This window comes from Oryctolagus cuniculus, chromosome 14, assembly GCF_964237555.1.
Source record: "Oryctolagus cuniculus chromosome 14, mOryCun1.1, whole genome shotgun sequence".
Taxonomy (NCBI): Eukaryota; Metazoa; Chordata; class Mammalia; order Lagomorpha; family Leporidae; genus Oryctolagus; species Oryctolagus cuniculus.
In genome coordinates this window covers 58,287,204-58,314,030 of record NC_091445.1, presented here as the reverse complement: position 1 = coordinate 58,314,030, position 26,827 = coordinate 58,287,204, and the positions used below count along the sequence as shown (strand labels likewise).

The 26,827-nt window shown below is 45.8% G+C and overlaps 1 protein-coding gene across 1 annotated transcript in view; it reads left to right on the top strand.

Annotated features, from left to right (window-relative positions):
- Window positions 1–202: 202 nt before the first annotated feature.
- The window catches only part of GOLPH3 (golgi phosphoprotein 3), a 47,802-nt gene continuing 21,177 nt past the window's right edge, over window positions 203–26,827 (top strand). The window contains exons 1-2 of the mRNA XM_002714100.4: window positions 203–719; window positions 25,777–25,908. Coding sequence (XP_002714146.1) covers window positions 495–719; window positions 25,777–25,908 — 357 coding nt within the window. The 5' untranslated portion in view covers window positions 203–494. The remainder of the gene's footprint in view (window positions 720–25,776; window positions 25,909–26,827) is intronic.

Sequence of the window (26,827 nt, the reverse complement as noted above, 5' to 3'; positions counted from 1 at the left end):
AAGGGACGAAAGTTGGGGCGAACGTGACGCGGACACGTCACCGGCCCGAGGCCTCAGGCCGGGGCCGGAGGGCACGCGGAAAAAAAGGCCGGCACCCGAAGCCGGGGAGCCGGTGGGCGGCGGCGGCAGCCGATCCCATCCGCTGCTTCCGGCGCCTTCCGGGCCCTCGCTGCGCCGACTCTGCCACATCCTCCGGTGACGTCAGCCGGCGACGCCATATTGGAAAGGCGCCGCCGCCGCCGCCGCCGCCGCCTCCGCTTCGGAGCTTGGGCAGTTTTAGGGGCCGCGGCCGCAGGCAGGAAAGCGCCCCTCTTTCTCCTCGCCGAAGCTCAGCCTAATTCCCCATGACCGCCCCCGGCCCCGCAGCCGACGGACGTCGCCCCAGCATCCGGATCTAACACGGAAGCCCGGGTCAGGGGCCGCGGGGGGAGGAGGAGGGCGACCCGGTCGGACCCGCGTCCCTCTTCGGCCCGCGCGGCGCTTCGGCCGGAGCCATGACCTCGCTGACCCAGCGCAGCTCGGGCCTGGTGCAGCGGCGCACCGAGGCCTCCCGCAACGCCGCCGACAAGGAGAGGGCGGCGGGCGGCGGCGGCGGCAGCGGCGAGGACGACGCGCAGAGCCGCCGCGACGAGCAGGACGACGACGACAAGGGCGACTCCAAGGAAACCCGGCTGACCCTGATGGAGGAGGTGCTCTTGCTGGGTCTCAAGGACCGAGAGGTGCGGGCGCGGCTGGCGGGGCGGGGGGCGGCGGCGCGGGCCCGGGGCGCCAGGTGGGCTCCAGGTGGGCGCGCGGTTCCCCCCCGGCCCGCGCACCTGCGCTGCTCCCGCCGGAGCCGCGCGCCCGGGAGCGCACCCCTGGCCCCCGAGGCGCGGTGGAGTTGGTGGCCCCGCTGCGCGCGGCCCAGGGCTTTCCTGGCCCTCGGCGTTCAGAGTGTTGGATTTCTCCTCCCCTCTTCCTCGCGACGCCCTCCTCGCCTCTCCCTGCGCGTTTAACCGGTGTAGACCTCAGGCGCGATTCCAGCCTGGGGACCACCCGGTTGTGAACAGCCGCACCTGGAACCACCAGCACCCCCAACTTCTCGGGTTATTTTGGACCTGGGAGGGAGGGTCCACAGATCCTGTTTGCTGGGGAATTTTGTTTGTTTTAAAGACGTACTATTTGGAATTAACAATTCGGTGAAATGGTAATGAGGAAAAAAAGTTACGAAGTAAAGTCGACAAAGTTCTCAGGAACCCTACAAAATGACTTTTTAGTTCAACTTGGTTTGGGCGACAGCTTATTTTTTTAGTATCGCTCTAAATTTGATCGGTTCTGACGGTTCTCGAGGTTTTGGCCGTCTTAAGAGCTTTTTTTGTGAGGTGCTGGAGAAGTGAGGGCTTTTGACGTAGGACCTCAAAGCTTTAGGTAGGGTGAAGCTGTGAAAAATATTTGTTTTGTGTTCTGCTTTTGAAAAGGATTGTATTTCACCCCAGTATCCAGAATTTTCACATAAAAAGGTGAAAAAAATGCCAGTGGGTGTGTACGTGTGTGCACACTTCTCATCCTATAGTGAACCTTTCGCTCTGTGTATCATGTATCTATCCATCTACAGATGGGTGTTTTGAAAGCCAGACGCAGGCGTGGGAGCTGAGGCAGGGGAATGGGTGTTCTGTAAGTCATGGCTGTAAGGTGGTCCCTGAAGCGCTTTATCCCGGTGTGGGAACCTCAGACAGCTGTCTTGAGTCAGACGCAAAAGTATCTTGAAGTTTTGTTTTGATTTTCAGAAAGCTTTCCAAATTCACCAAGATAGGCAAAAAAGTTTCATTCTTAAAAAAATCGAAGGTTTAGGGAAACTTAGCAGATGTTACTGTTGGTGGACTCCTGATAAAAGTCGAGAACTACAGCTCACCTTGATGGAAACGCCCAGCGTGTCTGCAGTATGTTGTTTTCCTACCGAAAGGGGCCTGGGCCCTGTGTAAGGACTGAGCTGTGCTGACCCGAGCAGGCTGTGTGTGAAACTCTGTTTTGTTCTTGTGATGAAAAAGCGAAGTAGAAGTATCTTAGATTTTAGAAAGTATTCAACTTTTTTTTAAATGCTTTACACTTTGGAATCTTGGTGTTAAGCATTTTTCTTTAGGTCTTTTTGCCTTTGGGACAAAAGTAACACTGTAGACATTTTAGGAAAAAAAAAGGAAAATGAAGAAAACGTATACCTGAGTGGACATTTTGGCTTGTAGTTTTTGAGACTTTTCTGTATGGATAAAACTCGGAAACTAGAACTTCAGAAACAAACACAGTTAACATTTAGTGCTCTGAGTCACAGCAGTGAGAAGTTACGGTGAGAAAGTACCTTTTTGTTTTTTCAAATATGTGTTAGCTCTAAATGTGTATACTGAAACAGGTTAACATGCTGCTTTTCCGTGGCTAGTTTTGATGACGATAACCTGAAGAATTTGTTGAAATGTGATGGTACTTACATAATTTAGACAGTTTGAAGTTCTTTGATGGCAGGTAATTGAAGCCATCTGTGGTGCGTATTTTGCCTCAGGAGGTGCTCGCTATACTTTCCAAGGCCTGGCCAAGGTCCAGATGCTAGCTAATTCTGAGCTGTACTTGCTGACTTCACAGCCACATAGGGAAATCTGCCCCGCCCCCTTTCGTAGGCACCTCCAGGACGTGGAGAGAGAGGGCTGGGATTTTGCTTGCTTTACATTTTGGCTTTGGGGATTAGCCTGTATATTTTTTCTTTTGTCACATTTTAAAGAAAGATTTATTAGAAAGGCAAAGAGATCTTCCATCTGCTGGTTCACTCCCCATATGTCTGCAACATCCAGGGCTGCGCCAGGCCAGACCTAACAGCTAGGACTCAATGCAGGTCTCCCACGTAGGTGGCAGGAACCCAAGTACTTGGACTGTTCTTGCCTCCCAGGTGCATTAGCAGGAAGCTGAATCTGAAGTGGAGGAGCTGGTGCGCCATCCAGGTTTGGGATGTGGGCGTCCCAAGCAGAGGCTTAACCTTCAGCACATAATGCCTACCCCGTTAGGTTTTTATACACTAGTAACTGTCCCTGTCAACTCAGCCTTCGGGTTGTGGGTTGTAATGCCTGGGACGGTCACCCTCTCCCTCCTGTATCACTTTGTCGAGGGCGCAGGAAGTGCTGTTCTCCTGAGCCAAGGCAATTGTGCTTGTTAGTATTAGGTTTCAATTTACTTATTTCGTTATTTACATATTCCAAACTTTAGCCAAAATATATTGACTGCTTCAGCTTTATTGTTTTAACTTGATATCTATCTCTGTGATTATATGGATACTCTTAAGATATTTAAAAGCAAAACTTTAAATTTGGGCTGGTCATGAATGTTGGAATATATAAGCTAATCTTATCTGAAATCAAAACGAGAGCATTTTAGGTAATTGCTGAGCCATGAAATTGATTTTACTTCGATTTAAAAAAAAAACAAGCCTTACCTTTTTTGGCTTCATGAACATTTTCTGTTGGAGACTAATAAACCTGTGGAAGGTGAGATGAATTTTCACCGACTGGCCACACTGGTTAAACCAGCGCCTAGAGCAAGATAAGGAACCTGCCCAGCTCTCCAGAGGCCCCGCTCGAGCTTTCCAGTCACGGGGAGCCACTAGCTGAAGAACCGAGCATGGGTTTTGTCTAGTTTTTTGCTCTGATTTGTGTGTGGTATTTGTTCGGCGTTGTTTGGGAGATGGGATTTGTTCATTCTTATTCTTTTACCGACTTTAACGTACCTGTCATCTACAGTGTTTAAACAATCACTTTGACATACTTGAATCATGGTCCCGCTTTCCTTTTGCCGAACAGCAGGTTCAGTTCACCAGTAAGCAGGTGGTCTGGCGTCAGCTTACCTGTTAGGGTGAGTCTAAACTTACTGTGATCCTGGATTTTTCTGTTTCTGTGTACACATTTCACATTTTTGCCAGTGGTTTTCCTTGCTGGCTTTTATAAAACACAGGTGCTTAGGCCCTCGGGATCTGATGCTCACTCCGGGCTCCGATCAGTGACAGTGGCATTTAAGGATTCCTTCTTCCTTTTTTTTTTGGTCATTTCAATTTGAAAGACTGAGAGGCTAGAGACCAGAGGTTTCCCACCTTCTGGTTTATTCTCCAGATGTCTGCAACACTCAGGGCTGGGCCAGGCTGAAGCAGCTCAACCCAGGTCTCTTACCTGAGTGGGAAAAAACCAGGTACTTGAGCCATCATCTGTCTCCCAGGATGTGTATTAGCAGGAACCTGAAATTGCAAGCAGAAGCAGGACTTGAAGCCAGGCACTCTAATATGGGGTGGGAGCATCCCAAGTGGTGACTTACGGCTGCTTGCCTCATGCTTGTCCTACTGTGTCACTTTGGGCCCGATATTACTTTCTGTCCCTGCAAATTTCCCCCTTTTATCCCAGCATACCTTTTATGTAACTAGTGAGCAGAGGAAGTGGTATCCTTCAGAGACTACTGTAGGCTTAAAGGGTTTTATGCTCAGAGACTATGCTTGTTCTTGTGTTTATTCCATTTAATCAATATAGTGACCAGTGCCACTGATAGAAGACACCACGCAAATTGATATTTCTTTAATCAAAGTGGGAAAGACTACAATTTATTTCAGTAGCATAGTATAGTATTTAAAGTACTCTAGTGAATCTTAAAGTTTTAAGTATTACAAATATATTTACAAATTGGGTTATTTCTCTTTAAGTCTTGGAACTTCTGGCATATAAGAATGCAACTAGGGTAAGTACAGTACAGGGTGTTACCAAAAAGGATGTTTCTGCTTTATATATTCTTAAGCTTAAACTAGAAATTCTTTCCTTAAACTAGAAAATTGGCATTAAAAAATGCCTTAGATGCTTAAAGTTTTTAGAAATTTGTGAGATAGGCAGAGATTGATCTTCTGCTGATCCATTCCGCAAATGGCCACAACAACTAATGGCCACATCAGTTACATTTGGACTCACCCCAGTCTCCCACATGGGTGGCAGGGGCCCAAGCACTTGGGCCACCTTCTGTCTGCCCAGGCACCTTTAGCAGGAAGCTGGATCAGAAACAGAGCAGCCAGGCCTGGAACCGGTACTGTGATAATGAGATGCTGGCATTTCAGGTAGTGGTTAAACCCACATCTCCAGCCTCATTAACTTATTTTTAAACTTAAAGTGTTGCGTTTGTTTACATATTGTTTGAATGGAGAAGTTCTTTCTCCCTCTCTCCTTTTTATTTTAAGATTTATTTTATTTATTTGAAAGGTGGAGTAAGAGATAGATCTGCTGGTTTGCTTCCCAAATGGCCACAAAGGCCAGGGCTAGCTTCATCCAGGTCTCCCACGTGGGTGCAGGGAACCAGGGACATGGGCCATCTTCCGCTGTTTTCTCAGGCACGTTAACAGGGAGCTGGATCAGAAGTGGGGCTGCCAGCACTGAAGCTGGCTTAACCCTCTCTGCTGTAGTGCTTGCCCCAGCGGGGAAATTTTTAAACTGAAGTCAGTAGATTGGGTTTAGAAATTCTGTGAATGCTACAGTTGTATGTGTTTTCCCGGGGAAATAGGGCAAAGCTTCTTATCAGATTCTCAAAACCTTTAGTGAACCAGAAATGTTAAAAATTACTGAATAGGAGTTGTTTGTTTTAGTTCAAGGTGGTTTTGTCTTCCTGAAAATTGACTGCAAACAATTCCAGATTTCAGGGTTGTAGTGAGTTGGATTTTGAATTATTTGAGATTTGAAATATGAAGCTTAGATTTCTGTGACCTGCTGTAAAGGGTCTCATCTTGCTATGTGACATTTAGAAGCAGTGCAACTATCATGTCTAGAATTCCAGCAATTTCTGTCCTTTCATCCAGTGTTTATTGAGTGTATTCCTTACGTGAGGCCCTTTGCAGGTACAAATGCTAGGAAGAAAGTCTGTCTTCAAGTCTATTTTGTTTTGGTTCTGTGGGTCAAAATTAGTAAACAACAAAACTGAATGATGTTACTGTTCTCAAGTTTTTTCGTCCTGAATATCTCAGCCTGTCCTATAGCTGCCACTCAGTAAACACTAAGTAAATAATGTGTTCTCAGTGAGTGATGTCATTCCCAAGGGAGTAAGCAGTGGTTCTGAGCGTGGTGGTGAAAAAAAAAATCAACACTTTTTTTTTTTTAAATTAAAAACATTTTCATTTCATTTGAAGGCAGACTGGGAGAGAAAGAGATTCAGACATCTTCATTCCCTGGTTAACTTCTCAAATGTCTACACCCTGGCCCAGCTCTGGACGCTGCAGCTGGGAGCCTGGAATTCCATCTGGGTCCTCCCTTGTGGGTGGCAGGGACCCAGTTTCTTGAGCCATGACCGGCTGCCTCGTAGGATGCGCATTAGCAGGAAGCTGCATTGGAAGCAGAGAAGCTGGGATTCAAATCAGGAAGGCACTCTGATACGGAATGCAGCTTAACTATAGCAGTGCTGGCCCCCATACTCCTTTCATGTGTTGAGCACAGATACTTGTATGGTATAACAGTGCATCCTGTCTTAAAATTTCACAAGGGAGGGGAGAAAGTCTGAAAATATTCCCTAAGGGGCAATAATGATAAAAAGATTAAGAAACATTGATTTAAGTCTAAAAGTTTGGTTTTGGTTGAGGTTTAGAAACTTTTTTCTCTGGTATGAATTTTCTTTTTAACATTTTAAATTTTTTAAAGTTTTACTTATTTAGGAGCCAGTGCTGCAGTGTAGGGGGTAAAGCCGCTGCCTGCAATGCTGGCATCCCATGTGGCCACCGGTTCGAGTCCCAGCTGCTCAACTTCCGATTCGGCTCTCTTCTATGGTCTGAGAAAGCAATAGAAGATAGCCCAACTCCTTAGGCCCCTGCACCCACATGGGAGACCCGGAAGAAGTTCCTTGCTCTTGACTTCGGATCGGCCCAGCTGTGGCCATTTGGCGAGTAAACCAGTGGATGGAAGACCTTTTCCTCTCTTAACTTTGCCTTTCAAATAAATGAATACATCTTTAAAAAAATTATTTATTTGAAAAGGTTACAGAAAGAGAGGGACAGACAGAGATCTTCCATTGGCTGGTTCACTCCCCAAATGGCCCCAGCGGCTAGGGCTGGGCCTCTCTGAAGGTAGGAGCTAGGGGCTTCATCTGGTTCTCCCACGTGGGTGGCAGCAGCCTAAGCACTTGGGCCACATTCCTCTGCCTTTCCAGTGGAGTTAGCAGGAGGCGGGGTTGGAAATGAAGCAGCCAGAGTTGAAGGTGACTGCTTAACTCAAGCTACAACACCAGTCCGGGATAGAAATCCTTAATTGGAATGCAATTTGACTTGTATATCAGTAGGAGGAGGGACAGTTTTAGTGTAGGGAACTCACAGGAAATCATGAGTTAAAAAATTTATGTATATGATGGCTGGAGCCGTGGCTCACTTGGCTAATCCTCTGCCTGCGGCGTTGGCACTGTGTTCTAGTCCCTGTTGGGGTGCCGGGTACTAGTCCCGGTTGTTCCTCTTCCAGTCCAGCTCTCTGCTGTGGCCTAGGAGGGCAGTGGAGGATGGCCCAAGTGCTTGGGTCCCTGCACCCACATGGGAGACCTGGAGGAAGCACCCGGCTCCTGGCTTCAGATCAGTGCAGCACTAGCCATAGCGGCCATTTGGGGAGTGAACCAACAGAAGGAAGACCTTTCTGTCTCTCTCTCACTGTCTATAACTCTGTCTCTCTCTCTCACTAACTCTGCCTGACAAATAAAAAAAAATTATGTATATGAAAGATGAAGAAAAACAGCATGAACACATTCACTGGTTCAGTCCCCATTACCAGCAGTAGCTTAGGGCTGAAGCTGGGAGGTGGAAACTCAATCCAGGGCTCCCACATGGATGGTAAGAACCCAGTTACTGAGCCTCCACTGCTGCCTCCCATAGCCTGCATTGGAGGGAAGTGGAGTCCCAGCTGCTAGACTGAATAACTGCTCCCTGTGTGAATTAACTTTTTATGGTAAGAGTTACTTTTGTTGGTTAATAATGTGTAAGTAAAATTCTGTGTTACTTTACCTTACTGCCTTCTGGGAGGGATTGAAAATTAAAGGATTGTGTATATATTGCTGTTACTTTTACACTCATTTCATTTTCTATTTTCAGTTTCTTTATTTTCTATTTTTTAAAGATTTTATTTATTTATTTGAGAGGTAGAGTTAAGAAACAAAGATCTTCCATCCACTCCCTAATTGGCTATACTGGTGGGAGCTGAGAGAGTCTGAAGCCAGGAGCTTCTTCAGGTCTCCCATGCGGGTGCAGGGGCCCAAGTGCTTGGGCCAACTTCTGCTGCTTTCCTAGGCCATTAAGCAGAGACCTGGATTAGAAGAAAAGCACTCCAGCCAGCAGCCATGTAGGATGCTGGCACCTCAGGTGGAGGCTTAACCTATTACTCCATAGCACTGGCCCCCTATTTTCAGTCTCTTAAATGCACTTCTTAAAAAAAGATTTATTTGAAAGGCAAAGCAACAGAGAGAGAGGGAAAGACAGAAATCTTTCATCTGGTGTCTCACTTTCCCAATGGCCACACAGCATGGGCTCAGCCAGGCTGAAGACAGGAGCCAGGAACTCCATCTGGGTCTCCCACGTGAGCGGCAGGGACCCAAGGGTTTGGGCCATCCTCTGCCCAATGGAAAAATTCCATTCTTCTTCCCATCACAGGTAACCCAGGCACATTAGGAGGGGCTGGATAGGAAGTCAGATACGGGCGTGGCTTAACTCCCTGTGCCACAGTGGGGCCCTAAATGTAAGTGTTGAAACAGTTTTTATGCCACATGACGAAACAGGCTCTGAAACAACATGTAAGAACTTAAATTTCAGCGTAGTCACTGAATTGAGTTTGTCATTTCATCTTTGTGTTGTATAAAATGAAACCAGAGGTTGTTTAGCTTCAGTGTGTTCAGTTAACCCAAGCAGTGCACACCTTCTGTGTGCTATCCTTTTGCTAAGTGCTAGGGTTACAAAGGGAGTTTTTTTTTTTTTTTTTTTTTTTTTTTTTTTTTTTTTTGACAGGCAGAGTGGACAGTGAGAGAGAGAGACAGAGAGAGAAAGGTCTTCCTTTGCCGTTGGTTCACCCTCCAATGGCCGCCGCTGCAGCCGGCGCACCGCGCTGATCCTGGCAGGAGCCAGGAGCCAGGTGCTTTTTCCTGGTCTCCCATGGGGTGCAGGGCCCAAGCACCTGGGCCATCCTCCACTGCACTCCCTGGCCATAGCAGAGAGCTGGCCTGGAAGAGGGGCAACCGGGACAGAATCCGGCGCCCCGACCGGGACTAGAACCCGGTGTGCCGGCGCCGCAAGGTGGAGGATTAGCCTATTGAGCCACGGCGCCGGCTACAAAGGGAGTTTTTGACGATTCAAGGAGTGAGCCTGCAGAAGGAAGAGGTACTTGTGAGTGATTGCAGTGAGGTCAGTTCCTGACTGTAATGGAAGCATGTGAAGGAGAGACAGGAAGCTGCAGCCTGGCACCAGGAGACTGCACCACGTGCCTGACTCCCAGCCTTGCCCTGACTGCTTGGAAGAAACAGGGTAAATGTTTTGAATTGTTAGACCCTCAATTTCCCCCCAGGCCAATTGAGCCTGTATCTGTCCTCTCCATCTTGTACCCAAGGGGAAGGTGCATGTGCAAGTGCTTTGAAAACTGATGGTGCTGAAAAATACAAATGAATAATTACCTAGGTCAGACAGGGAATTGAAATTTATAGTGCTCTCCAGAGGTTCCTGATCTTTACATTGTCTTTATTATTTGGTACTGCTTGGACTTTTTTTTTTTTTTTTTTTTTTGAAAGAGTTACAGAGAGATACAGAGAGAGAGAGGTCTTTAATCTGCTGCTTTACTCCTTCATTCCCCAAACCACTGCAATGGCGGGAGCTGGGCCGATGTGAAGCCAGGAGCCAGGAGTTTCTTCTGGGTCTCCCACGTGGGTGCAGGGGCCCAAAGACTTGGGCCACCCTCTGCTGCTTTCCCAGGTGCATTAGCAGTGAGCTGGGTCAGAAGTGGAGCAGCCAGAACTCGAACCAGCACCTATTTGGGATGTCGGTGCTGCAGGCTGGGGCTTTAACCACAGCACTGGCTCTGCTGTTTGGGCTTTGCTGGGCTTAATGAACAGTCTGTTCAAATTTAATTGCTTACCTTTACCTATCTCCTGAATCTTGAACAAATATTTTTGTTGTTTTTGTAATCAGTGGCCATCTGGATTAGGAAATCTGGAAACTTAGAGAATACTTGACTTTGGATTCTCAGACCAAACCAAGAGTCTTCCCAAAACAATTCTTTTTTTTTTTTTAATTTTTATTTATTTATTTATTTTTTTGACAGGCAGAGTGGACAGTGAGAGAGAGAGACAGAGAGAAAGGTCTTCCTTTTGCCGTTGGTTCACCCTCCAATGGCCGCCACGGCTGGCGCACCGCGCTGATCCGATGGCAGGAGCCAGGTACTTCTCCTGGTCTCCCATGGGGTGCAGGGCCCAAGCACTTGGGCCATCCTCCACTGCACTCCCGGGCCACAGCAGAGAGCTGGCCTGGAAGAGGGGCAACCGGGACAGAATCCGGCACCCTGACCGGGACTAGAACCTGGTGTGCCGGCGCCGCAAGGCGGAGCATTAGCCTAGTGAGCCGCGGCGCCGGCCCCCAAAACAATTCTTATGATTATTTCCATGCTTCTTTTCTCCAGATACTAGTCACTCCCCAGATGTACAAGGGATCTCCAAACCTCCAAAATGATGTGTCTGTTGACAACTAAATAATGTGTTAAGTGCCTAGCCTGGATAACACTCACTGCTCTGTTACGTCTTGAGGCTCCAGACCAGAGAGCTGGAAGGGTCTGACTTCCTTGCAGCACCTGTGTCACCAGCTCTCCCTACCTTTCTGTATTCCCGCCTCTGTTACCTGAGTATGTCCCTCTTTGTCTACTCAGTTGTTTACATCACTCTTCACAGTCTTGTCTTTCACCATCTGAATCTAATAAGTAACTCATTTGTAGTTTCCCTGCATTTTTCAGGCCACTTATTAATTCAGGTCCTCACTTTCCTCCTGGATTCATTTGGCCTGGCCCAGCTCTGGCTACTGCAGGCATCTGGGGAGTAAACCAGCAGGTGGGAGATTGCCCCCCCCGCCCCCCCGCGCCCCCTCCTTCTCTACCCTTGACTGTCAAGTAAATAAAACAACTTGGGGCCAGCGCTGTGGCATGATGAGTTAAGCTGCTGCCTGTCATGCTGGCATCCCATGTGGGCGCTGGTTTAAGTCCCAGCTGCTCCATTTCTGATCCAGCTCCCTGCTAAATGGCTGTGGAAAAAAGTGGAAGTTGGCCCAAGTGCTTGGGCTTCTGCCACCCACGTGGGAGACCCAGAAGAAGCTCTTGGCTTTGGCCTGGCCTAACTGAGGAGTGAACCAGTGGATGGAAGATCTCTCTCTCTCTGCCTCTCCCTCTCTGTAACTCTGCCTTTCAAATCTTTAAAAAATAAATAAAAAAAATTTAAACAGTCATGCAGACCCAGTATACAGTAAAGCATGCATGTCATGGTAACTCAGGTATCTGTTACCTCACGTGCTTAATTAGGACTTTTCAGATGTCCTCCACTGAAAATAGAATGTGAGGCAATGAGAGCACCAGGCCTGGGTCCCAGGGCTTGGAGTGTGACTGAGTGCAGCAGTGTTTCTTTTCTAGACTTCAGGATTGTCACATGTGAAACGTGATAATATTTTACAGGTTATTGTGAGACTTAGATGATTTATGTGAAAATGACTTTGCACAGTGAAATGCTATTGTGTTATTTATTCAATAAAACTTCCATGTTTCCTGTAGAAAAATTAGGACTATGGGGATTGTAGTTCTTATTAATAATAAACTTCTAAAAGTTTAACTAGTCAGAAGTCTTTAAAAATTCATTTGCTTTAGAGGTAGCCTGTTTCCACTTGGTTTTGTGTTGTCTACAGTCTCAGGTATGGAAAGAAAGGGCACTCTATATTTTCAGGGAGCTGAAAGGAAGCATGTGTAGTTCAGCCATTAAACAAATAGGAAGGCAGGACAGGGAGAGAGCCAGGGCTTTGGAGCTAAATAGACCAATCTTAGTTCTAGACATGCCACTCAGAAAGTGTCAGGTCCCTTAACTGCCTAATGTCTCAGTTCCCGTGTCTTGTGAAATTAGTACTAGTTCTTCTAAGGAGTAGACATTGCTTAGTGCAATTTTTTGAGTATAAGTGTTTGCATTTTTGTTTTTTTTTAATACTTTGGAAGAATTGTTCGGAATATTAATAGAGGTTACCTTGGGGCCAGTGCTGTAATGTAGTAGGTTAAGTCTCCGCCTGCAGTGCTGGCATCCTATCTGGGGACTGGTTCGTGTCCTAGGTGTTCCACTTCTGATCCAGCTCCCTGCTAATGGCCTGTAAAAGCAGTAGAAGATGGCCCAAGTGCTTGGGCCCCTGCACTCGTGTGGGAGACCTAGAAGAAGCTCTTCGCTGCAGATCAGCCCAGCTCTGGCCATTCTGGCCATTTGGCCAGTGAACCAGCAGATGGAAGACCTTTCTCTTTGCCTCTCCCTCTCTCTGTAACTCTGCCTCTCAAATGAGTAAATTAAAAAAAATAGATTACCTTGAGAGTGGGTGAGTTTTCTGTCCTGTGCTTCAAACATTTAAAAAAAAGGCGAGACTGCCTGAGGTCTGCAGGTGAATGTAAATGAGCTAAGAGGCTGCCGCTGAGCACCACACTTTGGGACTAGGTGGCAGAAGGGTAACTGGTAGAAGAGCATGAGCAGGAGAAAGCCAGCAGAGGCGTTCCTGGACGCTGGGTGGGGAGGAGGTGCTGTCAGCAGTGTGTTGTGGGGAGGGGCTGAGTGAGAAGTCTTGCTGAGAACTTGTCATGTTGTGCTCGTTCGGGAAGTGACAGAGAAGTAGTGGAGATTTCATTTTTTTTTTCCTTTATAGAGAAAGATTTACTTATTTGCAAGGCAAAGTTAGAGAGGAAGAGACAAATTGATCTTCCATCCTCTAGTTCACTACGCAAGTGGCCGCAATGGCTGCTGCTAGGCTGGGCCGAAGCCTCAGATCTCCCTTGTGGGTGGCAGGGCCCAAGCACTTGCCATCTTCTGCTACATTCCCAGGCACATCAGCGAGCTGGGTCAGAAGTGTAGCAGCTGGGACATGAACTGGCGCCCATAGGGGATGCTGGTGTCACAGGCGATGGCTTTACCCTCTCGACCCAGCGCTGACTCCTTGGAGACTTCATTTTTGACAGTACTTGTACTTTTTTTTTTTTTTTTTTTTTTTTTTTTTACAGGCAGAGTTAGAGAGAAAGGTCTTCCTTTTCCGTTGGTTCACCCCGCAATGGCCGCTACGGCTGGCACGCTGCACTGATCTGAAGCCAGGAGCCAGGTGCTCCCCCCCCCCCCCCCCCGTCTCCCATGCGGGTACAGGACCCAAGCACTTGGGCCATCCTCCACTGCCCTCCTAGGCCACAGCAGAGAGCTGGCCTGGAAGAGGGGCAACCGGGACAGAATCCGGTGCCCCGACCGGGACTAGAACCCGGTGTGCCGGCACTGCAAGGTGGAGGATTAGCCTAGTGAGCCGCGGCAACGGCCAACAGTACTTGTAGTTTTAAGGAGTTTCCTGGGACTAGAAGGGAGATAGGGCAGGGTTGGTCTGTGTATGTCTGTGTTTGATGGGCAAGCTTGAGAATTTTTGAACACCAATAGGAAGGTCTTAATGTATGTGCAAAGGTGATGTGTGAACATAGATAATTCTCAAGATTGGAGACAATAGGTAGATGGATTAGCCTTAGATAGAAGAGCAGTTTTCTTAGGTAACCAAAGGAATGGGTTTAGATAATGAACTTTTGGGGTTGATTCATTCCTCCTTTGGATTTATTTGCTGAAAATGAGCTGAGTTTAGAGATGTGAGGAGAATGCAGTTCCGAGATAACTGGCTGTTAGGAGAGAGTGAGAGCTGACTAGGGAAGCCATCAGATGGGTTTGGTACGTATCATGGAGGGCTGTCTAAGTTGGAGACAGCATGTTAATGTACAAAGATTTTAAGATTATTTGTCCCACTTCCTGGTTCATAGATAGATGGTCGTTTTGTTTGTCCTCATTGGACAGATGGTGCAGTTCAGAATCCTAAGCACAGCTGTAGGGAAAATGGAGAAGTAGATTAATCTGAGGTTGGAGTTTTGCTAGGTGAATGCAGAGAAAGAAAACTGGGATATGCATTAGGGAAATTAGCAAGAGTGTATTTTGAAGTGATGTGGCTTCTTTATGTTGGGAATGATAATAGTATTTAACCTCAGAAAGTTGTTGAGAAGGTTCAAGTGAGCTGCTCTGGCTTGAATACTTGGGACAGTGCTTTGCACATAGTGTGTGCTTTGTAAGTTGTGTTGGCGGAAGATGAGGAAGAGCATGGAGGAGACTGGGCAAAGAAGGGAAAGGCTGGGGATTGGAATCCACACAGGTTGAAGAAGAATTGCACGTGGAATGGATTTCTTAATTGGGTTGGCTTCTAATAAAATGGCTGTTAGTTTAAGGTTGCTGATGTCCAAGTTCACAGGGAATGGTTTTAAGAGCCCAGGTTTTAAATGAAAGCAGTGGCCTTGGTGATGAGAGACCTAAAGTACACTGAGTTACACATTGCTTTAAAAGTAACTTCTGAAGCACAGCTGTAACCTGGTTACTACCAGTAATGTGCATATTTACTTGTTTTGCTGGTTTGTTACCTGTCCATTTGGACTGCTCTAACATTGCCATAGACTGGCTTATAAACAACATTAATTTATTTCTCACTGGTCTGGACATCGGTAAGATCAAGGTCAAGGCACTGCCATGTCTGCTATCACTGTCTGGTGAGGGCTCACTTCCTGGTTCATAGATGGTCGTTTTGTTTGTCCACACTGGACAGATGGTGCAAGGAAGCTCTTTGGGGCCTCGTTAAAGGCATGACTCCTTTTCATGAGGGTGTTGCCCCTGTGACCCACCTCCTTAAGGCCCCCTTTCTTACCCCATCACCTTGGTGGTTATGATCTCAGTGTAAGGATTTTGAGGGGGGCTGGTGCTGTGGCGCAGTGGGTTAACGCCCTGGCCTGAAGTGCTGGCATCCCATATGGGCGCCAGTTCTAGTCCCGGCAGTTCATCTTCCGATCCAGCTCTCTGCTATGGCCTGGGAAAGCAGTGGAAGATGGCCCAAGTCCTTGGGCCCCTGCAGCCGCGTGGGAGACCTGGAAGAGGCTCCTGGCTTCGGATCAGCACAGCTCCTGCTGATGTGGCCAATTGGGGAGTGAACCATCGGATGGAAGACCTCTCTCTCTCTCTCTCTCTCTCTCTCTCTCTCTCTCCCTCCCTCCCTCCCTCCCTCCCTCCCTCCCTCCCTCCCTCCCTCTCTCTGCCTCTCTTCTCTGTGTAACTCTGACTTTCAAATAAATAAATCTTAAAAAAAAAAAAAAAAGAATTTTGAGAGACCCAAACATTCAATCTGTGGCATTACTCTCTTGCTAATTAAAAAAAAAAAATCAGGCCTGTGTTGTAGCATAATGGGTTGAGCTGCTGCTTGTAACTGGCATCCCATATGGGCACCGGTTCTAGTCCCGGCTACTCCACTTCTGGTCCAGCTCTCTGCTAATGCACCTGGGAAAGCAGTGGAGGATGACCCAAGCCCTTGGACCTCTGCCACCCATGTGGGAAACCAGAATGAAGCCCCTGGCTCCTGGCTTCGGATTGGCGTAGCTTTGGCTATTGTGGCCATTTGGGAATGAAGCAGCAGATGGAAGATCACTCTGTTCTCTGTAACTCTGCCTTTCAAATAAATAAGTCTTATAAGAAAAATCACCAGAAGCCAGAGGCTTCCTTTTGTCATATGAAATACTTAAAGGAGCTGTTGACTTAGTTTTGCTTCCATGTAGCAGTTTTATTAAGCTATAGTTAATGTACTTTGGGATTCACTCATTTACAAGGTACCATCCAGTAACTTGTAGTGGATTGAGTTGTGCGTCCATCACACACACACACACACACACACACACACACATCTGAGCATGTTTCATTACCCTCACAAGGAGCACTCCTTCTCCTTTAGTTCTCAAGCACAGCCTCATCCCCATGCAATGCCAACACTGCCTGTGGATACTGGTTCAAGTCTCGGCTGCTCCACTTCCTATCCAGCTCCCTGCTAATGCAACTAAAATGGCTGCATAATATGGCCCAAGTGCCTGGGCCCCTGCACCCATGTGGGACACCCGGGATGAAGCTTCAGGCTTCTGGCTTTGGCCTGACCCAGCTCTGGGCATTGAGACCATTTGGTGTGTGAACCAGCAGATTTCTATGTCTCTCCCTCTCTCTAGCTCTACCTTTCAAAAATTAAAAAGAACTTTTGTAAGCACTAGATCCCCCCTCTTTTTTTTTTTTTTTTTTTTTAAGATTTATTTATTCTGAAAGAATTAGGGAGAGAGAATCTTCCATCTGCTGGTTGACTTCCCAGATGGCTTCAATGGCCCATGCTTAGCTAGGAGCTTCATCTGCTTCTCCTACATGCATACAGGGACTCAAACAGTTGAGCCGTCTTTTGCTGCTTTTCCCAGGCCATTAGCAGGATCTGGATCAGAAGTGGAGCAGCTGAGACATGAACCAGTGCCTATATGGGATGCTGATGTCACAGTTGTCGGCTTTATCTGTTGTGCCACCATACTGGTACCCCTCCCCGCCCACCCCCCCCCCCCCGCCCCGAGATTTATTTATTTGAAAGACTCATTGTTAGAGAAATTTTCCATCTTCTGGTTTATCCCCTAAATGGCTGCAAAAGCCAAGTCTGGTCAGAAACCAGAAAATGCATCTTGGTCCCCTTAGGAATGTCTTTTCTGTATTTTTTTTTAAGATTTTTTAAAAAGATCTTATTTATTTGAGAGGTAGAGTTACAGTGAGAAGGAGAAACAGAGAGAAAGGTCTTCTGCTAGTTACTCCCCAAATGTCCGCAATGGCCTGAGCTGGGCTGATCCAAAACCAGGAACCAGAAGCTTTTTCCAGGTCACCCACGCGGGTGCAGGGGCCCAAGCACTTGGGCCATCTTCCACTGCTTTCCCAGGCCACAGCAGAGAGCTGGTTTGGAAGAGGAGCAGCTGGGACTACAACTGGTGCCTATATGGGATGCACATACCGCAGGCAGAGGATTAACCTAAAGAGCCACAGTGCTGGCCCTGTCTTTTTGAATATAGATTACATTTCAAGTAATATTCAGAAGTCTCATTTCCATCTTTGTTCCTTTCACATCATTCTTTTCTTCCCCTGTTAGTAATGCTATACATATAGTCATCAACTTGCCCCCTCCTCTGTTGTGCACTGCATTTACTTTTTGGTAGCTTACTTTTTACATGTTATATCTTGAAGATTTCTCTCTTGCTGTCACACAGGCATCTTTCATTGTTGCATAGTATTCCGCTATATGGATATTTATTAGTGTACTCATCTAGCCCTTTTTGGTGGTTGTTTGGGGTGCTGCCAAGTGTTTTTTTTTTTTATGATTTATTTATTTGAAAGCTGAGTAAGTGAGAGATCTTTCATCTGCTGGTTCACTCGCCAAATGGCCATAAGAGCTGGGATCCTGTCTTTTAACTTTAGTTATTTTACTGTTTTTAAGATTAATTTATTTGAAAGAGTTGGAGAGAGAGAACTTGAATCTGCTGGTTCACTCCCCAAAGTGATTGCAGTGCCTGGGACTGGGCCAGGCAGAAGCCAGGAATCTGGGGCTTCACCAGGGTCTTACATGTGGGTGTCAGCGCCCAAGTGCTGGGCTGTCTGCTGCTGCTTTACCAGGCACATCAGCAGGGAGTGGGATTGGAAGTGGAACAGCCGGGATTCCAACCAGTGCTCATAAGGGATGCCAGCGTTTCAGGTGGTGGCTTAATCTATGTGCCAAAATGCCTGCCCCTAGATTTAAGTGTTTTTGTTTTTAAAGATTTATTTATTTATTTGAAAGGCAGAGTGAGAGAGGTCTTCCATCTGCTGGTTCACTCCCTAAATGGCCGCAATGGCTGGAGCTGGGCTGATCTGAAGCTGGGAGCTTTTTCTGGGTTCCCACATGCATGCAGGGTCCCAAGGAGTTGGGCCATCTTCTAGTGCTTTACAAGGCCATAGCAAAGAGCTGGATCAGAAGTGGAGGAGCCAGAACTCGAACCAGTGCCCATATGGGATGCCGGCAGTGCAGGTGACGGCTTTACCTGATGCTCCATAGCACCCCACCCCCTACCCGATTTAAGTTATTTATTTATTTATTTATTTTTTGAAGGGCAGAGTGGACAGTGAGAGAGAGAGAGAGAAAGGTCTTCCTTGTCTGCTGGTTCATCCCCCAATGGCTGCTGCGGCCGGCGTGCTGCGACCGGCGCATCCGCGCTGATCCAAATCCAAGAGCCAGGTGCTTCTCCTGGTCTCCCATGCAGGTGCAGGGCCCAAGGACTTGAGCCATCCTCCACTGCACTCCTGGGCCACAGCAGAGAGCTGGACTGGAAGAGGAGCAACTGGGACAGAATCTGGCGCCCTGACCGGGACTAGAACCCGGGGTGCCGGCGCTGCAGGCAGAGGATTAGCCTGTTGAGCCGCGGCACTGGTCCCGATTTAAGTTTTTTAAAAAAGATTTATTTATTTGAAAGTCGGAGTGACAGGGGAAGAAACAGATTCCATCCTCTGGTTCACTCTGCAAATGTCCACAATAGCAGGGCTGAACCAGGCCCAAGTCAGGAACATAGAACTCCATCTGGGTTTTCCAGGTAGGCTGCAGGAACCCAAGCACTTGGGCCATCATCTGCTGTCTTCCTAGTTGTGAATTATGAAGATACTCACTCTGGTGTTTTAAGGAACCTGGATCAGAAGCTAAGTAGCAAGTGCTTTGATATGGGGTGATGGCAATCCCAAGTGATGGTTTAACTTTCTGCGCTACAACATCTGCCCTAGCATTTGTTTTAAAATTTTCAATTTTTAAGGTTGAGTAAATAGTCTGTATATTACATTTTGTTTATCTACATTGATCTATTGATAGAAACTTGTTTTGCCTTTTTTTTTTTTGACAGAGTGGACAATGAGAGAGAGAGAGAAAGGTCTTTTTTTTTTTTTTTTTTTTTTGACAGAGTGGGCAGTGAGAGACAGAGAGAAAGGTCTTCCTTTTGCCGTTGGTTCACCCTCCAATGGCCAGCGCACCATGCTGATCCGATGGCAGGAGCCAGGTGCTTCTCCTGGTCTCCCATGGGGTGCAGGGCCCAAGCACTTGGGCCATCTTCCACTGCACTCCCTGGCTACAGCAGAGAGCTGGCCTGGAAGAGGGGCAACCGGGACAGAATCCAGTGCCCCGACCGGGACTAGAACCCAGTGTGCCGGCGCCGCAAGGCGGAGCATTAGCCTAGTGAGCCGCGGAACCAGCCTTGTTTTACCTTTTTTAAAAAGCATATTTACAAGGCAGAGGAAGATGTATTCATTGGTTCATTCCTCACGTGTCTGTAACTGCTGGGTCTGGGCCAGGGCCAGGGCCAGGGCCAGGGCCAGGGCCAGGGCCAGGGCCAGGGCCAGAAGCAAGGAACTCAATCCAGTTCTCCCTTGTGGGTGGCAGCAGCCCAATCAGTGCTGCCTCTCGGGTTTTGCCTTGCTGGGAAGCTGAAGTCAGGAGTCAGAGCCAGGAATCAAACCCAGGTACACTAATGTGGGATGTGAGTCTTTACTGCTACATTAAATGCCCACTCCTGCCCATTTTTGAAATTTTTTCTGTTTTTTGAGGTCTCATTTAGTTTGAATGTGTACTTGTAAATGACAGAAAACAACTTTTTGTATGTTTGAGTCATTTTTATCTTATTCTGTGAGCTTTTCATTTTTTTTTAATGGTTTATGGGCAGGAGTTTGGCCTAGCTGCTAGGTGCCCACATTCCATATCAGAGTGCCTGGGTTCAGTGTTTGGCTCCTGATTCCAGCTTCCTGTTAATAAGGACCCTGGGAGGCAGTAGCTTGGTTCTTGATACTCGTGTGGGACACCTGGATAGAGTTCCCAGCTCTGGCCTCTGGCCTAGCCCAAGGCTGTTGGAGGCATTTGGTGAGTGAACTAGTAGATGGAAGCTTTCATTCTCTCCAATAAAAATTTTAAAAATGCTAGTTTTTTTTTTTATTTTTAGAAAATGCATTTTTAGGAAATAATTATTTGAGATTTTATGTATGATATAAGTTGTAACTATTTTTAGCTTTGGACTTTACATATGGTTTTTGCTGTGAAAATTTAAGAAATGGTGTGTAGGGGCAGGCATTGTGACACAGACATTTAAACCATTGCCTGTGACACTGGGATTCCATATGAATGCAGAATTGAGTCCTGGTTTCCCATCTCTGATTCAGGTCCCTGCTAACTTGCCTAGGAAAACAGTGAAGATGGCCCAAGTTCTTGGGCCCCTGTTGCCTGTGTGGGAGACTTGGTTAGATCCTGGCTCTTGGCTTTGGTGTGGCCCAGCCCTGGCTGTTAAAGCGGTGACCCAACAAATGGAAAGATCTTTCTTCTCTTTCTCCCACTCCATAACTCTGCTTCTCAAACAAATACATCTTTTAAGAAGGTATAACATACAGGGCCGGTGCTGTGGTGTAGCTGGCAAAGCTGTCTTTCTCTGTGTAACTCTGACTTTCAAATAAATCTTTAAAGAAAGTATAATATATATTAATCTTTTATTACTTGTAGATTTTGAGAATTGCAGGAAGGTTTTTCCCACTCATGAATTATAAAGATATTCACTCCTGTTTTATCTTCTAGTACTTAGAGTGGTTTTACATTTCTTTTTTTTAAAGATCTATTTATTTGAGAGAGTTACAGACAGAGGGAGAAACAGAGATTCCATCTGCTGGTTCACTCCCCAAATGGCTGCAATGGTTGGAGGTGGGTGGGTCTGAAACCAGGAGCTAGGAGCTTTTTCTGGGTCTCCCATGTAGGTGAAGAGGCCCATGTGGGCCATCCTCCACTGCTTTCCCAGGCCATCAGCAGGGAGCTAGATCGAAAGTAGTGCAGCCAGAACTCAAACCAACACCCATATGGGATGCCAGCTCCTCATGCAGAGGCTTAACCTACTATGCCATGGTGCTGGCCCCCTACCTTTGTATTTATAGCTTAATTTATTTGTTTGTAAGGCAGAGTTAAATATATAGGGAGATATCTTTTCATCTGCTAGTTCATTCCCCAAATGGCTGTAACAGCTGGAGCTGAGCTGATCAGAGGCCAGGAGCCAGGAACTACTTCTGGGCCTCCTGCATGGGTATAGGGGCCTAAGTACTTGGGCCATCTTCTATTGATATCTTAGGTGCATTAGCAGAGAGCTGGCTTAGAAGTGTAGCTTCTAGGACACTAACTGGTGCCAGAGTCTCAGGTAGCAGTTTTACCTGCCACAGTGCCAGCCCCTTTTTCTACATTTTGATCTCTGATCCATTTGGAGTTTATTTTGATGTGTATTGAGATATGGATTAAGTTTTGTCTTTTCTAGTGGCTGTCCAGTTGTCTCAATACTGTTTTGTTTTTTTCAATTGACACATAGTAGTTGTCCATAGTTATGGGCTGCAATGTGACCCTTCAGTGTGTGTGTGTGTGTGTGTGTGTGTGTATGTATGTAAAATCTGTAATGATTGTTATCAGGGTAATCTGTAATAGTATCACCTCAGATATTGATCATTTCTTTGTGTTTGGAGCATTCAGAATCAGCCATAGTTACCATATTATGCTGGAGAATGTTAGCAGTGACTTCTCTCAGCCAGTTGCACATCCTCTCCTGTTAACATCCTCTCCCTATCTTTTGTCCCTCACACCTTTCCCATGCTCTGATGGCCACTATTCTGTTCTCTACTTGTGTGAGATCAACTTTGTCACTTCCATATATAAGTGCAATATACAGTATTTGTCTTTTTGTGCCTGACTTATATCACGTAACCATAATGATCTCCAGGTCCATTTTAGGTTACTGCGAACAACAGAATTTCATTTTTTATGGCTGAATAATATTTCATTGTGTATATATATCACTCTCTATCCATTCTTGTATCAGTGGACACCCAGGTTTATTCTTTGTCTTGGCTATTGTGAGTAATGCTGCATATATTTCTTTGACATACTGAATTCATATCCTTTGGATACATGCCCAGTAGCAGTGCTACAGAATGGGTCATATGGCAGTTATAGTTTTAGGTTTTTGAGGAACTTCTTAATGTTTTCCAACAGCTGTACTAATTTCATTTCCACCAACAGTGCATCCTTTTTCCACATCATCTTCAACATGTTTTTTTCCTTTTTAGTTGATGTGGCTTTGATTTGCCTTTCCCAGATGATTAGTCATGTTGAGCATCTTTTCTTTCTTTCTTTCTTTTTTTTTTTTTAAAGATTTTATTTGAGAGGTAGAGTTAGAGTGGGGGAGGGAGACAGAGAGAAAAGTCTTCCCTGGTTCACTCCCCAAATGGTCGCAATGGCTGGAGCTGGGCCAATCTGAAGCTAGGAGGTAGGGGCTTCTTTTGGGTCTCTCATGCAGGTGCAGGGGACTCCGTGTGTATGACCAGGCTGGTCAGAACCAAATGTGTAAATTTAGTTTCATGAAATCCATTGCAGAGTTCTTAGGGCCTTACACAACTATGGATTTTGCTTAAATTCCTTAAATTATTGGTTTTATTAACCACTTGGCTACATTTCTGATAATCTTATTTTGATCAGACATCTGACATTTACATTTAAAGGATTCTTTCTCTTTTTAAAAAATTTTATTTAAGGCATACAAATTTCATGCATTTCATATATGCAGATTTAGGAATATAGTGATTCTTCCCACTCTACCCTCCCTTCCACTGCTGCTTCCACCCTTCTTCCTCTCTTCTATTCCCACTTTTTAAAAAAAATCATTGAATTTTAATATTTTCTTTTTTAAAATTTTATTTAAGTTATATAAGTTTCATGTATTTCATGTATATGTATTTAAGAACATAGTGATGCTTCCCCCCTACCCTCCCTTCTGCCCACTCCCCATCCCTCTGTCCCCTCCTCCTCACATTCCCACTCTTCAGTTTTACAAAGGTCTGTTTGCAGTTTACTTAACGGTCGTATAGTTAACCCTACATTAAGTTAAAGAGTTCAACAAATAGTATGAAGAAAATAAAACACTGTTCTTCAATGGAAGAGTCAAGGGCTGTAAACAATCATTGAATCTCAATGTCCATTTCACTCCAATGTTACATTTCATGTACTCTATTAGTTACCTCTGAAATGGGAAAACATATCTGTCTTTTTGGGGCTAGTTTATTTCACTAAGTATAATGGTTTTAATGGTTTCCAGTTGTGTCCATCTTGTTGCAAAAGATAGGATCCCCCCACCCCCTTTTTTTTGGTTAAACAGCTGAATAGTACTCCATAGTGTGTGTGTATAGCATAATTTCTTTATCTGTTCAACAGGTGATAGACATCTGGGTTGATTCTGGATCTTAGCTATTGTGAATTGTGCTGCAGTGAGCATGGGGGTACAGATCACTCTTCCATATGCTGATTTCTTCTGTTTTGGGTAAATTCCTAGGAGTGGGATGGCTGGATCATATGGTAGATCTATATTCAGATTTCTGAGGTATCTCCATATTATCTTCCACAGCAGTTGTACCAGTGTTTTTTGTTTGTGTTTTTTTTTTTGTTTGTTTGTTTTTGATTGCTTGATTTATTTGAGAGTTAGAATTACAGAGAGAGGGAGAGACAGAGAGAAAGGTCTCCTGTCCATAGGCTTACTTCCTAGATGGCTGTAACGGCGGGAGCTGAGCCAATTGGAAGCCAGGAGCCAGAAGCTTCCTCCCGGTCTTGCATGTGGGTGCAGGGGCCCAAGCACTTGGGCCATCTTCCGCTGCTTTTGCAGGCCATGGCATAGAGCTGGATTGGAAGAGGGGCAGCTGAAACATGAACTGGAGCTTTGCTGCACCAATGTACGTTCCCACCAGCAGTGGAGTAGGTGCTCCTGTGGTACAATGGATAGTGCATTGGACTTCGAAAAGGATCCTTTCAAACCAGTGTTTGTGTTCCCTACCTCACCTCACATTTAAGTTGACTTCTTTTTTTTTTTTTTTTTTTTAAGATTTATTTTATTATTTATTTGAAAGAATTACACAGGGAAAGAGAAGAGGCAGAGAGAAAGAGAGATCTTCCATCTGATGGTTCACACCCCAGATGGCAGCAATGGCTGGAACTAAGCTGATCCGAAGCCAGGAGCCGGGAGCTTCTTCTGGGTCTCCATGTGGGTGTAGGGGCTCAAGCACTTGGGCCAACTTTCTGCTTTCCCAAGCCATAGCAGAGAGCTGGATCAGAAGTGGAGCAGCTGGGTCTCGAACCAGCGCCCCATATGTGATGTCGGTGCTTCAGGCCAAGGCATTGATCGGCTGCGCCATAGCGCTGGCCCCTAAATTGACTTCTTTAAACTGGTATTTTTTGTTTATCCCCGTGGGACTCTCTGAATCTAAATTCATATTTTCCTAAAGCTCTCATTCTCAAGAGTGATAGCTTAAAAAAATTTATTTTTTTTATTTGAAAAACAGAACAAGGGTTGGTTGGGGTGGTGTGTGTGGGGGTGGGTAAAGGTCACATGGGGCAGAGAGAGATACCTTCTATCTATTGGTTTACTCCCCACAAATGCTTGCAACAGCTGAGGCTGGGCTGGGCTGAAGGCAGTAGCCAGGAGAAACATCTGGGTCTCCTACGTGGGTGGCAAGGACCCAGCATCTGCTGCCTTGCAGGGTGTACATTAGTAGGAAGCTGGATTGGAAGCAGAGGCGGGACTTGTATCCAGGCACTCTGATGAGGTATGCGAGCAACCTAGCTGACCTGCCCCAGGATTGGTAGTTTAGTGAGGCTAATTTTATTCCCTCTGTCTAGTGAAGTTCCATGGACTCCCATGGATAATCATCTTCTGAAATACAGGCTGACTACTCACTACTCTGACCTGGAAAAGTAGAAGGACTGATGTGGAAAGCCATCCAGGGTGTCTGGCTCACCTTAATCCTGGCCCTCCCTCCTGCAGAGATTAGATTGGCCTGCTCTCCCGCCTTCCAAAATTGGGTTACTCCGTTCTGAGCCTTCATGGGAACCAGTTGTAGCTGCTGCTTCCTCATAAGAGCTGGAAATCTTAAACTGATAGCTGGCAATCTTGGTGGCAAAGTTTATGGGTTTGTAATTTGAACAACCCACTTACGTGATCTCAAGAGAGCCCCAACTTCATATGAAGATATGTGTTTGACCAGTATCCCCAGATCTCTTGGTGTCTAACAACCTTAAATCTGGCTGTTCTTCCAGTTATTGCCCGTATGTTATTTGGAGGCCAGTTGGATCCTTTTAATGTTTGCTATTCAGAATTTTAGGTCTTCAGCCATCTCTGTTCATAGACCCATACATATGTTCATAGTCTTCCAAAATTAACCTTGTGCTTTTACCCTAAATAGCAATGAAAGAATGATGATCTAATTGTCCATGAGGTGCAGTTGGCTGTATTGTTTTCCTGAGCTTCTTGTCCATGTGTAATAATAATTAATAAACTGTTTTACTCTGAGGTAAAGTGTGTGTTCCATGGATTCTGAAGTAGCCAATAAGTACATTGTTTAGTCTAAACCGCCGACCTCCAAAGGAGTTTATCTGTATGTTAGGATGTCTGGTAAAAAGAAAATAAGCCCCCTGACAGTCCTAGATTAATAATGTATATTAATTGTAGTTTTTCAGTATTTTATTATGGAACACCATAAAGGTACCAAAAAGAGACTTTGGCTAAAGGCTGTAAATTCAAGATAAATTAGCTATTTTCTTTTTTTTAATAGGGTTACACATCATTTTGGAATGACTGCATATCATCTGGATTACGTGGCTGTATGTTAATTGAATTAGCATTGAGAGGAAGGTTGCAACTAGAGGCTTGTGGAATGAGACGTAAAAGTCTATTAACAAGAAAGGTAAGAGGAGTGCTAAGTGACAGACTTTTCAAAGACTTCTTACTGCTTAAAATGAAGAACATTTCTACTAATGGCTTTCAGGAATGAAGTTGGAGTTTGGTTTTAAAATTGTCTCATTGAATTGCATTTTCATATCCTTTTTTGCATTTTTGGTTTCCTGGTTCTTTGTATATACAGTGAGTAATGTAATTGATAACATGACTAGTCACTGCCTCTTACACATTCAGAAACATACCAACTTCTTTTGCTGCTTCTGAAAGTCACAATTTTGAAAGTTTGACATAACTAAAAAAAAACCTTATAAATGTTACTGTGCAAATTAACTACCCATAGGTTGTGAGGTTTTTGTTTTTTTTTTTAAAGATTTATTTGAAAGGTGGAGTAACAGAGATGGGGAGAGACAGAGATCTTCTCCATCCAGTGGTTCAATCCTGAAATAGATGCAGAGCCTGGAATTGGACCAGGTCAAAACCAGGGGCTTGGAATTCCATCTGGGTTTCCCATATGGATGGCAGGGGCCCAGGACTTGGACCATCTTCTGCTTTTCCAGGCACATTGGCAGTGAGCTGGATCAGAAGTAGAGCAGCCGGGATGCAAATTAGCGCAATGATACACGATGCTGGCATTGCAAGTGGTGACTTAACCAGCTGTGCCACAATGTGAATGCTGGCCCTGGTTATTGATTTTCTTTTTTTAAATATTTATTTATTTATTTGAAAGAGTTAGAGAGTGAAATCGAGATCTTCCGTCTGCTGGTTTATCCCCTGCAATATGGCTGCAATAGCTGGGCCTGGGCCAGGCTGAAGCCAGGAGCTTCTTTTGATTTCCCACATGGGTGTGGGGTCCAAGGACTTGGGGCATCTTACGCTGTTTCCCCAGGGGCATTAGCGGGGAGCTGGATCGGAAGTAGAGCAGCCAG